The following is a 12165-nucleotide window of genomic DNA, read 5'->3' as shown; positions in this document are numbered from 1 at the left end:
CGATACCACACAGCATGTGTTAAGTGCCATATTCAGACAATGAAACACCAACAACAGACAGCAGAATGGAGTTAAGAGATTAAGGATGTCTACGAAGAATATATATATATATATATATATATATGTGCAATTGTGCATATTTTGCAATAAATGTAAAATATATTGTTTTACTTTGATTGTCATTCACAATGCTTCATGGGATTGTAGTTCTTTCCTTCATTAAACCCCTTAAGTACACAGTTTTGTTCCTTTATTGACAGATTTTCAAATACAATTTGCATCAAATCAAAGTTATGTTGTGGTTCACCTGGTTTGCTGGTAGGTTTGGTTCGTTGCTTAGAACTCTTTAACAAAGACCCTAAAAATAAAATTAAAATCCCTATGGGACAAATGAATGGGAAAAATACTTCTGAAACAAAGGACGCTGAAAAAAATGGGGTTGTGTACTGTTGCACTCTATAGATATCTCTGTGATACTGGATTCTTATTGCTGAATCACGTCAATGAGCGGCTCAAATACTTTTGTATGTTGTACATAACAGGATATTTAACAGCAACACACTAGTACTACTTTTTTGTCTCTCATTTCACTCTTCATCCTCTCTCCCTTACCAACACATTAGAATAACAAATTTGTGCCTTCTTGTGGCTCAAGATTATTAATTTATGACTGTCCCCATCATTTCTGCAATAATGAACAACCGATCTAACACATGAAACCATCCAACAATTTAGCCTTCTAAAACGTTTCACTATTCATTACCTAATCATAAATTCAGTGTTATTATTTTCACAATCTTAATCTGCAGAAAGATATAAATACATGTACCATTCAGTCCTCCCTGAAGACAGCGTCCTGCCCCATTTCCATCACGGACAGCACACCAGCCACACTGTGGCCTGGAAATGCACTGAGAGCACTGAGTGAGCTGGAAGCACTGGGGAGAGCAGGAGTCTTCATCCGCGAGCAAACGGCCACACTGACCCGCCTCACAGCGCAATGGAACAAAGGAGGGGCTCATACACTGGATAAGAAAGAGGACAGGGGACGAGGTTACTGGCAGGACATCTTGTAGAAAGTTATGGAGTTGGAACAAACTTTATGAAAATGTTACCTGCTGCAGTGCCATGCTCCATACACAGCGCTGCCAGCCTCCATCAGAGCCACGAGAGCTTAAACACTGGCTGCAGGTTTTGATTTCATGGCAGGGTTCAGGGCAAGGCATTGGTGGAGAGGACTCCACTTGCATGGGAGACACGTTAAGCAAGGCATAGCTGAAACACGTCCAGTCGTAAGTTGGGTTCACACTCAAGATACGTCTGGTCTCACCTGGATGGTTAAACCAAGAATCAAAACACAAGAAGTTTTTGCTAGCCTTCATATAAAAAGATGTGTAAATTTGTAAAACTTCTGCATTTCCCAAGAAACACTGGCTGTGGGATTTGTTTCTCTGGGGAAGGCCACATTTCTGCAAGAGAGCGCAAAAATGGTGATGGAAATTATATGAGGTGGGAGAAAATCTTATATTTACATTTTTTTCAAGCAAACACAGTTTCTCAGTGAGCGTAATACTTTCACAAGAGAATGCTGAAGTTTTGAAAACAAATCAAAAATCTTTGAAATATAACTTTTCCTCCCATCTCATATTTTTTTCTTCAGCGTGTCCTGTTAATGGCTCCACAGAATAGTGCTCATTGTGTGGTCACTCTCACCTGTGCGTTTGAACTGGCGTGTCCACATGCATTTCCCAGAAGCTGTGCATTTGGGGCAGTCAGAAGCCTCACAGCTGGTCTCAGTGCAGTTACTGGAGAGGAAGATCTCTCTTTGGTTTATCCTGCAGTCATGCTCTGATGTGCAACTTACTGAGCTGCTGATACATGCTCCCTCAGGACAGTTTGTGCACCACTTACACTGAAGAGCAGGCTGAAAGATGGAGAGAATTTCATGCCATTTTTTTTAATTATAAGATCAGCTTTAACTAAGAAGTTTTAAATCTTTCCTATTGATCTTATTGATCTTAGAAAGTGTGGCAATGTGTCTTTTCAGAAAAAAAAAAAAAGAAGAATTTTGGGGTCAGTAAGATTTTTTATAGAAAATAATACATTTTTCAGCAAGGACGCATTAAAATTGATGCTAAATCAGAGTAAAAATCAAAAAGACTTTTACATTGTTACAAAAAAATCTATTTCAAATACATGCTGTTCTTAATTTTTTATTCAAATAATCCTGAAAAATGTATTAAGTTTCCACAAAAAATATTAAGCAGCTGTTTTCAACATTGATATTTATAAGAAATGTTTCTTGAGCACCAAATCAGCATATTAAGATAATTTCTGAAAGATCACGTGACACTGAAGACTGGAGTAATGACTGCTGACGATTCAACATTTGCCATCACAGAAATAATAAATACATTTTAAAACTTCACATCACTGTTTTTACTGTATTTTCTGATCAAATGAATGCAGCATTGGTGAGCATAAAAGACTTTTCAAAAATATTTTTTTACCAAAAAAAAAAAAAACCTTACAGACCACAAACTTTTGAACAATACTGTACACAATATGATTTCATATTTTTCACTGCACATAAAAAGCCTAAATCTGTTAATTAGATACAGTTTGGCTATGTAGTGCTTTTACTAAATAGCTCAGTCTTAAAATACTACACCATGGGAGTACTTTGGATTGTGCTGTGATGATCGTACCTGCATAGAGCCGGAAAATGTTTTAGGATGGCGGGCCAGACATTCGCTGCAGGTCTTGAGTCTGCGGCACTGATCTAGGGATCGAGGAGTGGGAGAACAGGTAGCCTGTCCAATAGCACAGCCCAATCTATAAAAAAAAGAGAAGACATATAGTCATTTAAAAAAAAAAAAAACATTCTGGTAACCATAGTAGCCTACTGTGAATAAAGATGATAGTAGTTCCTGTAGTACCTTTCTGCAGTGTCTGATGAAGCACAGGTACCTCTGCACCACACACAGCTACCAGTGCTGCTGTTACAGGCCTCAGGGGTGGGCAGCAGGATGCAGGGATCACTAGGCAAGGAAAGAGTCAAAAGTCGCCCCAGCGTCACTCCATTAAAACCTCCAGACAGAAACAGACGGCCACCCCACCCAGTCATAGCCAAGGAAACCGAACGGTTTACAGGTTCACCCACCGAGGACACTAGAAAAATGGTACAAGAAAAGGCCAACACCATTCTGTCAGTAAACACAGACTAGTGTTACCAAGTGCATAATTAATATACTGTATCCAGACATGACTTTTACCTGGCAGTATCCATGTGTTACAGTTGATCTGATAGAGAGAAACTGTGTTGCTATAATCCTCTTCCCCTGTCCTGCCTCCAACAATTACCATGGTGTCCTTCACTAAAGCTGCCGCATGGAAGAAACGTGAGAGAGGCTGGAGAAAGAGAGAGATGATTAGGGTCATCTATCTGCCAAACTGCTAATAACATTCATCATTCTGCCCACCATTTGTTTGTTTGTTATAGTTACCTTGTTTCCCTGAGAGGGCACCAGTAAAGACCAAGTAAGATTGGGGTAATAAAGACTGTAAAGTTCTCCTGAAGGTTCTACAGCTTCAACATGGAAACGGTAACCACCAAACACATACACAGCATCAGTCTGTTCATGATACACTGCTGAGTGGCCATAAAGACCTGAAAACGTGAAAGACAGAAGAGGAATTGAATCAGAGTGTAGAGCTGTTTCACTTCATTTTAATATTGGTGTGATCGCAAAAACTTTTCCCCGTTATTGGTGAAGAAAGTGAAGAATTTAGGATAGAAATATGTCCCAATTGAATAATATTGTAAAATTCAAGACAATAACAACAATAAATAAAAATTATTATATTTATTTGTTTTTGGCTGTGTTTCAAAAACATCAATGGGAAAAGGAAATCGCTTAAGTGAACCCATTAGAGAAATCTGAAACATTTGTAAAGATTTAAAATATTACTAGCTACACTATCGTTCAAACGTCTGGGGACAGTAAGATTTTTTAAATATATTTTTCAAAGAAGTATTTTATGGTCACAGAGGTGGCATTTATTTGACCAAAAATACTGCAAAACTGTAATATTGTGAAATATTAGTACAGTTTAAAATAACTGTGTTAAAATGTAATTTATTCCTGTGACATCACAGCTAAAATTACTCCAGTCTTCATGATCCTTCAGAAAACAGTCTTATATGCTGATGTGGTGCTTATGAAATTGCATTTACTTGGCAGAAATCTTTAGCAACATTATAAAAGTCTTTCATTAAATTAATTCAATGCACTCCTCCTAAAAGTATTAATTTCTTCTTCAAAAAAAAAATTTAACTGTAGTGTATACTTCTGTATACTATACTATAGCATACTACAGTATATTTGTTTATAAAACCTAAAAAAAAAAAACTACTTTATTGTAAACCATTTCGATAAATTATTTCTTCATGATGTGTACAGGTATTAAGCTTAAACTTTAAGTGAACAAAACAGGCAATTAAATTGTTAAGTGCAATTATTTGTAAGACAATTAATTGTCAGACAAAATGTCCCAACTGTGCCAGAAAAAGTGCAGTGTTCAATCTCTACCTGTAGGGGGTGTGCCAGTGTGTGGAGCGATAGTCCAGTTCCCAGACTGAGGATTAAACTCCAGCAAATGATGATTAAAGCCATTCTCTGGTGAGTAACCTCCAATCAGCAGCACAGATGAGCCTCTTCGCACAGTTAGAGTATGTCCAGCCACAGGGGGAAGCACTGAGCTCTAAACACAGATGTCAGTTAACACTCTTAACACAGTTGAAGAGGAGCACAAGAGCACTGTGAGGATATTCAACATGCGATACCTTATACTGCTTCCACACCAGACTGCTGAGGTTCAGACACCATGTGTCATTTGCAACACCTTTCTTTGTGACCCCACCAACCACAAACATTAAACTGTGAGTGGCTGCCTGGGAGCCAGAAAACGGGTCATGATTATACACCAGAGCAGAGGCATGATGGTATCGGGACAGGGGCATTGTATTTTCCTCCACTGAACTGGTCAACATTTGAGTCCAGCGACGATCAGCCACGGAATACCTAGACCAATAAAAATGTATTATAGAAATATGTATAAAAAACGATTTACATCAAGTACAATATACAAGAATTTACCTGTAAACATTTCCCAGGATGCCCTCTGGGAGTGAGAGGCCTCCATAAATCCAAAGAGTGCCCTGTGGCCCGGACACTAGGGAGTGACCCATCCTCTGGAGGAACCTGTGTGCCTTATTCTGTGGGAGGAAATGAAACCGAAAATTGAGAGAGCCTGTAAGAACAGAGTCTCATTTCTATAGTCTTGAAGGAGAGAGTTAATCTCACTGCAGAGAGCTGAGTGTCAAGCAACGTTTCCCAAACCAGGCTGTCCGAGTCCGAGATAGAAGCACAGTCTGATCCAGCCCAGCCTTCTTTACACACACACAGGCCAAGGGTCTGTAAAAGCATATGCAAACATGTAAGGTGGGATATACCTAAAATGCATTTTAGTGTGCTTCTTATGCTCTAAAGCGAAACAACTGGCTGCAATAAGAATGTCACACACCATGTTGCAAATGCCTCTGCCTTCCTCTGCTCCACAATTCCCTGGACAGACAGGACGGTCACATTGTGGACCACCAAAACCATGGGGACATTCACAGAGCCTGTTTACGCACTGAGCTCCTGCCTGGCACTCGAGTGAGACGGTTGTACCCTCTCCAGAACTTGCATTTCCACATCGCTTCACCCAGAACCAAACTTTAGACTAAACAAAACAAAAACTCCATAAAACTTTCCTGAGGTGTACACAGATGTTAATAATGCCGGCAATGCACAGTATCAGTGACATGGGTGTATGTTTGTAAGTCCAAGTTTATAGAGTCACCAGGTTAACCTGTGACAGTTACATATTGTATAAAACCGAGTGTTGTATTTTACGATTAGGCCAAAAATCCCACTGACTTCCATATTATGGAACTGCTTACCATAATTTTACCAAAACAACTTCTACAGAAGAAAAAAAAATAGATTTGGAGCAACATGAGAGAGAGAATTGGTATGATGATGACAATTTTCATTTTTTGGTGAACTATCCCTTTAACTTTGAGATCAAATAATCAGCAGACACCCAAATGAAAACCCCTGGTTTATGCCACATTTTCATCTGCCCTTGAATTTGAGGACACTTTCCTCACCGAATAAACAGAGCTAATTCTCAGACTTACCTGGGATCTCCATAGTATCCGGGCAGGCAAGATTCACAGTGTGGGCCTTGGGTGTGGTGGGTACAGTAGCACTGGCTGGTCTGGTTATGGCAGAATCCTTGTAGAGCGTCACCATGGCCGTTACACTGACAGGGAATGCAACCTTCACCCCCTGCCAAAGCAGAGCCAAAACTACCAGGCTTGCAGTGCTCACAGTGCGGCCCTGTTGTCCAGTCTGAGCAAGGAAAGAAAAATATAGTAGCTTATGATTACTAAAAGGATGGAGAAATGAGGGTTAACACACAGGAAAGATCTTTACCCTGGCACTGATCACAGATCCCTGGAGCTGTAATACAAGTGCTGTGGAAGTTACATCCACAATCCACATCACACTCCCAGAACGAGGCATTAAAACCCTGAGCACGTCCTGAGGTAACATTTGCCTCAAAATACACAGATACCACCCCTAGAGGAGAAGAAATCACGCAATTTATCATGACATGGTGCTATGGTGCCACATTGAAAGTTATATCTAACTTTGCTTTGTGTGTGATGAGAAAAACACAATTATTCAGTCCTTAGTTTTGTCAAGTACCTGATGTAGCCTCAACAGTAATTGGCTCCATTCTCGTTGTGCCGCAAAATGCTCCAATAAGGTTGTGGTCAGAGTGCACAACATCATTGCTGAGGAATTGTGGCAGGCCGTCAAACACGTAAACATACGAGTTCTGTTGGATAATGAAATGCAAACATTTCTGGTCAAAATATTGCTGGTAACTATATTTTTTATGCTGTTTTGACAGTAATTGACAGATTAAGGATGTGGAATAATCAACTCACTGTGCACTGTGTGTGTGAATCTGGGTGCCAGGTCAGCGCCACGGGTGGGCATGACTGCCCTGGCATGCATGGTGCCAAATCCTGGGACACGGAGAGGACCCACAGGCAGTGAGAGAGCCCACCATGGCCACCGACTGCTCCATGCCACCCCAGAGAGGAGGAGAGGGACAGGGGTACAGAGAAGGATGAAGAAAGCAGAACAGAGCGACCCTGACACTGCCTGAAACAGGTACCATTGTTCCTGTGAGAGAAATGCGAATTTCAATGTTCACACTCTACTCCGCTCAGCACCAGAGTGGCTGGATCAGAGGTCCAACCCAAAGAGCACTCGCACTCAAACCGAGGACTCCCGCTGCACCGGCCTTGACGGCACTCATTATAACATCTGAGAGAGCGTGAACATGATTATATATTACAAGGATGTACTATGATTATTCCTGAGCTGTAATAAAGAAATACATCCACCCTTGCAACAGTGTTAACAGAAAGTCTCACGTCTGGTTGCAGTGGTGAACTCCATCTCCTGTGAAGCCTCTCTCACAGTGACACTCGTAGGAGGTTGGGGTGTTGACGCAGGTAGCGGAGGGATGGCATGTATGCAAGCCCAAGCGACACTCCTCCACATCCGGACAGGATGGGTAGGACCAAACAGCGTCTCCGTCTCCTTCCATCCCTTCCAGCAGCTCCAGCTCCAACTCCATCTCCATCTCGAGCTCCATTAACCGAGGAGGTGATAAAGTTTGAGGCTCAGGGCTGATGGAAGAAGGAAGAGGTGTAAATCAAATCAAATGACACATTCATTTAGCCACTAGGTATCAAATGTTTTAATCTTACCTGCTGGCTTTCACTTCAGCTACAGCCATACTACAGTTAACAGCCGAGGGGTCATCCATCCCACCCCAGTCACCTCTCAAACACCTGTGAAAAACCAGAGGGGCAGGATGTAATATAAGAAGGAAAACAGTGATCAGGAGAAGTGTTACTAAAGTTGATGGTTGTGTCTGTATTCACAGACACGTTTCTACCCTACCTGCCGATAGTGGGGTTGTTGTAGTCTCCACACCAGCCGCACTGAAACGTCTGCAGACACTCTGAACAGGTGGCAAGAGCAGAGCACTGCTTACACTGAGGGACAGAGTGAACACTGGAGAGAGAAGAGCAGAGGACACTTTTCAGCAAAAGCAATAAAAGCCTATGCAGTATAATACAACAAGCACTAGTGAAGGAAAAGCAATTAAGAAAATTATTATTACTAATACTGTAATTCATTATCATTATTATGAATATTAATTCAATAGTAATATTTTGCGATCTTATTTTTATAATCATAATAATTACATTAATAATCCAATTTTATTATAGTAATTATATTCACATTGACTGGGTTCCAAAAGAACAACATTGTAAATGTAAGGCAATGACACTAAAGTCCATGCCCATTGTTTAATCATTTTGTGACTGTTTAAATTTTTAAAGTGAACGGTCTAGAAAACTTTTAATTGTTCAGTCAGTCATTTAGTTTAAACCACACAAAGGAATCTAGTAAAATTCTGTCATCATTTACCCCCCCTCACGTTTGTCCTGTTTGACTTGCTTTTTTCTATGGAACTTGAAAGATATGTTGGTAACCAAATAGTTTCAGTTCCCATTGACTTCCATTAAATGAACAAAAAAATACAATGAAGTTAATGGGAAGTTTAATGGTCTGATTACAACATTCTTCAGAACATGTTTTTTTATATTCCACATAAGAAAGAATGTCATACAGCTTTGGAACGAGATGAGGCCGAGTAAATAATGACAGCATTTTTATTTTGGGGTAAACTATCTAGTCTTTTTGTTTAGTTTATTTTCCTGGACATCTAAACAGCAGCAATAAGAGATGTTAAAAGTTATAAACTGCAAATGCAATATGACCAAACAGTATGCTTTTTTTGGCCAAATCATGGCCTTACTCCAGACAATTCAGCTTTCCTTCATATTTTATTCTTCATTTGAGGAGTGTATCCAGTTTTAATTAGTAAAGGGATAGTTCACCTAAAAATTAAAATTCTGTCATTAATTACTCACCCTCGTGTCGTCCAAACCCGTAAGTCCTTCATTCATCTTCGGAACACAAATTAAGATATTTTTGATGAAATCCGAGAGCTCTCTGACCATGCATAGACAGCAACGCAACTGAAATGTTCCCAGGCCCAGAAACGTAGTAAGGACATCGGTAAGACAGTCCACGTGACATCAGTGGTTCAACCGCAATTTTACAGAGCTACGAGAATACTTTTTGTGCACAAAGAAAATAAAATTACGGCTTGATTCAACAATCCTTCTCCTCCAAATCAGGTATTCCGCCATTATGGAGAATACTACCACACAAGAGGTGCGTTCCTCTGCAGCAACATGCGCATGCGTTGTTTATGTGCAGAGGTAGAGGTACTCTCGATAATGGTGGAGGACGTGATTTAGAGGGGAAGAATTGTTGAATAAAGTCATTATTTTTGTTTTCTTTGCACAAAAAAAGTATTCATAGCTTCGTAAAACTGCGGTTGAACCACTGATGTCACATGGACTGTTTTACCGATGTCCTTACTACCTTTCTGGGTCTGTGAACATTTCAGCTTTGTTGCCGTCTATGCAGGGTCAGAGAGCAAACATATCTTAATTTGTGTTCCGGAGATGAACGAAGGTCTTACGAGTTTAGAACGACATGAAGGGTGAGCAATTAATGACAGAATTTTAATTTTGGGGTGAACTATACCTTTAAGCACTATAAGTGTCTAGTGTATGTGAACTACACAGGGGATTTCATTAGCTTTTTTCAGACAAATTACCTAAAATCACAGCAGAAGCTGCACTAACCTACCTGTCATACCAGTCCCTGCACTCTCCATAGGGAAACTTTGTGAGGTATGCAGCAAAGTAGAAACAGGACTGAGCAGATTCACACCATGCACACTGACTGGAGTTAGACAAACATTCTCCACACGTCAACCTCCTGTCAGAGAGAAAAAAAGGATGGTATATAAAAACTAAAGTTTATATCTTTTTGAGGTCCTTCAGCTTCATCAAATATTACATAAACCAAATAATTCATAGATAAGTTTATCACTTCAAACTCACTGGTTGCAAACTTTAGGACACCCTCCTGGTTCCCGGATAGACCCCTCCAATCTCCCACGGCGACTGCACAGATAATCTCCCTTCTTGCTGGAGTTAATCTGCCACTCACAGTAGGGGTCCTACAAACATTCAGACATGAGAGAAACTCCATGAAAGCTGGTAAACAGACTGCATGCTGCTCTGGATCAAAACACTCATGGCAGTCTTTCAGACATGTTGATGTGGATGCAGTACCTGAGTGCAAGCGGCACAGTCTCTATATTCCTCACACAGTGTGCAATGCTGAGGGTTGAGCAGTAGGTGGCGCTCTTCTCCTTGTGAGTCTATGCAAGGCTGCTGATCAAAGTCAGAGCGCAGAAAACACAGGTTCATGGTGGGACACCAGCCGCATGACTGGTCAGACAGACAGGCCGAACATGAGCGGTACTCTGAACACGAATTGGAGCGGAAGGGTTCGAGGAACAGGAAAGAAATCTCCTAGAAAATGTTGAAAATTAAGAAAAGAATGTAAAAGAGCAATGAACAGCATTATATGATAATACCTAAATATTATAGTGCACGTAGAAAGTTTATAGGACTGGGACTAAAGATAACATCAATAATAAAAATAATTAGTTAGGTTGCAATCATTTTGTTCATTGTATAATTTTTATCTATTGCACATAGCACAAAATTACTGTTTCTATAGCACACCTGTACATACAATTTATTTTATTTTATTTTTCTATTCTTTTTTTTGTTTATTTATATATACATGTGTATTTTATTCACATAACATTTTTTATTATCTGTGTGCTGTTGTTGTCTCTGTGTACTGAAAGCTTGTGACACTAAAACAAATTCCCTATATGTGCAAACATACTTTTCAATAAAGCTCTTTCTGACTTGTTACGCTTGTATAATTCATTATATAATGTAGTTTGTTTAATATATTTTAATATATTAAATAATTTATTTAATATTTTATTTATTTATTTTAAATTTGGGTTATAAATTTATCAGAATTAAAATTTTAAATCCTACATGCAACATAAAATATTTGTAATAAAAACAACAACTTAAATGTGATTTAATAAAGCACAGATTACTACAGTTCTGATGCTTTCAAGTGGTTTCAAATGTTTTTTGAAATCACCTAATTATGAAATTTCACTAGTATTGCACTAGTTGCAACCCTAAAATTGCATAAAAATACAGAAGTAAAATTATGTCAAATGAAGAAATGCACAATATGAATGAGAGTCTACTTTTAAGTTGCTTTGTTAGGTAATAAACACTTACGCTGCCTCCAGGTAAAGCTGTGCGGTTCCAGGTAAGAGCCATCTCACTAGTCTGTCCTGATGCAGAGTTATTCAGGTAGCCCTCCGCCTGGATCAGGTACCAGTTTCCTCGTGTAAGATTCTGGAACAGACGGGAACCATCTGGCCGGGATAGCCTACGGATCTCCTTCTCCTCCTGAGCAGACCACCGTCCCAGCACATCCATCTGCACGGAAGAAAGGTTTAGAAGAGACTTAGCAAGTTACATGCCTCAAGAGACTTTATGCCATGCCTTTCTTGTCTAAAAGAGGAAACCTGATTTTGTGATTTCCCATACCAGTTGAAGAGAGTTGGGTCCAGCAGCCATCTGAGCAGTAAAGTGGAGTTTTTGTATTCGAGCCCACATGGCAACAGTTTCCTGAGGGGCACCCCATAAGGGATGAATGAAACCTCGAAACTGCAGGGTCACATCCATCTCTGTAGAGGGATTGAGGATGATGGAGGTACTGCGCAGGATAGATACCTATGAAGAAGTGTGCATGAGTGTAAGACAGAAGGAGAGCAGAGGCAGGGTGGGGTGCTCAGAGGAAGAGTTTACAGTAACAAATATTTTACAAAAGTAAAACAAAATCTGGATGTAGAAAATAAAGATTGAAAACTTATTACCAGGGTTATTACAGTTGACTAAAACCATAAAATAAACTCTTGTAACTTGGGGGGGGG

At 39.8% G+C, this 12165-nt stretch overlaps 1 protein-coding gene across 1 annotated transcript in view; it reads right to left on the bottom strand.

The window, feature by feature from the left end:
* Positions 1–12165, bottom strand: part of LOC107706507 (multiple epidermal growth factor-like domains protein 8) — a 29025-nt gene that overhangs the window by 4303 nt on the left and 12557 nt on the right. The window contains exons 15-38 of the mRNA XM_016510242.1: positions 11780–11965; positions 11465–11668; positions 10418–10660; positions 10184–10302; positions 9927–10058; positions 8097–8210; positions 7901–7984; positions 7562–7819; positions 7341–7451; positions 7067–7307; positions 6822–6954; positions 6629–6692; positions 5587–5776; positions 5367–5477; positions 5160–5278; positions 4847–5084; positions 4593–4764; positions 3507–3670; positions 3276–3411; positions 2940–3171; positions 2709–2835; positions 1714–1924; positions 1116–1330; positions 830–1025 (exon numbers count right to left, since the gene is read on the bottom strand). Of these exons, the coding sequence (XP_016365728.1) occupies positions 830–1025; positions 1116–1330; positions 1714–1924; positions 2709–2835; positions 2940–3171; positions 3276–3411; positions 3507–3670; positions 4593–4764; positions 4847–5084; positions 5160–5278; positions 5367–5477; positions 5587–5776; positions 6629–6692; positions 6822–6954; positions 7067–7307; positions 7341–7451; positions 7562–7819; positions 7901–7984; positions 8097–8210; positions 9927–10058; positions 10184–10302; positions 10418–10660; positions 11465–11668; positions 11780–11965 (4000 nt within the window). The remainder of the gene's footprint in view (positions 1–829; positions 1026–1115; positions 1331–1713; positions 1925–2708; positions 2836–2939; positions 3172–3275; positions 3412–3506; positions 3671–4592; positions 4765–4846; positions 5085–5159; positions 5279–5366; positions 5478–5586; positions 5777–6628; positions 6693–6821; positions 6955–7066; positions 7308–7340; positions 7452–7561; positions 7820–7900; positions 7985–8096; positions 8211–9926; positions 10059–10183; positions 10303–10417; positions 10661–11464; positions 11669–11779; positions 11966–12165) is intronic.

The sequence above is a fragment of the Sinocyclocheilus rhinocerous genome, unplaced genomic scaffold (assembly GCF_001515625.1).
Source record: "Sinocyclocheilus rhinocerous isolate Xijiao unplaced genomic scaffold, SAMN03320098_v1.1 scaffold1333, whole genome shotgun sequence".
NCBI classification, from domain to species: Eukaryota; Metazoa; Chordata; class Actinopteri; order Cypriniformes; family Cyprinidae; genus Sinocyclocheilus; species Sinocyclocheilus rhinocerous.
This window is presented reverse-complemented; position numbering and strand designations above follow the sequence as displayed.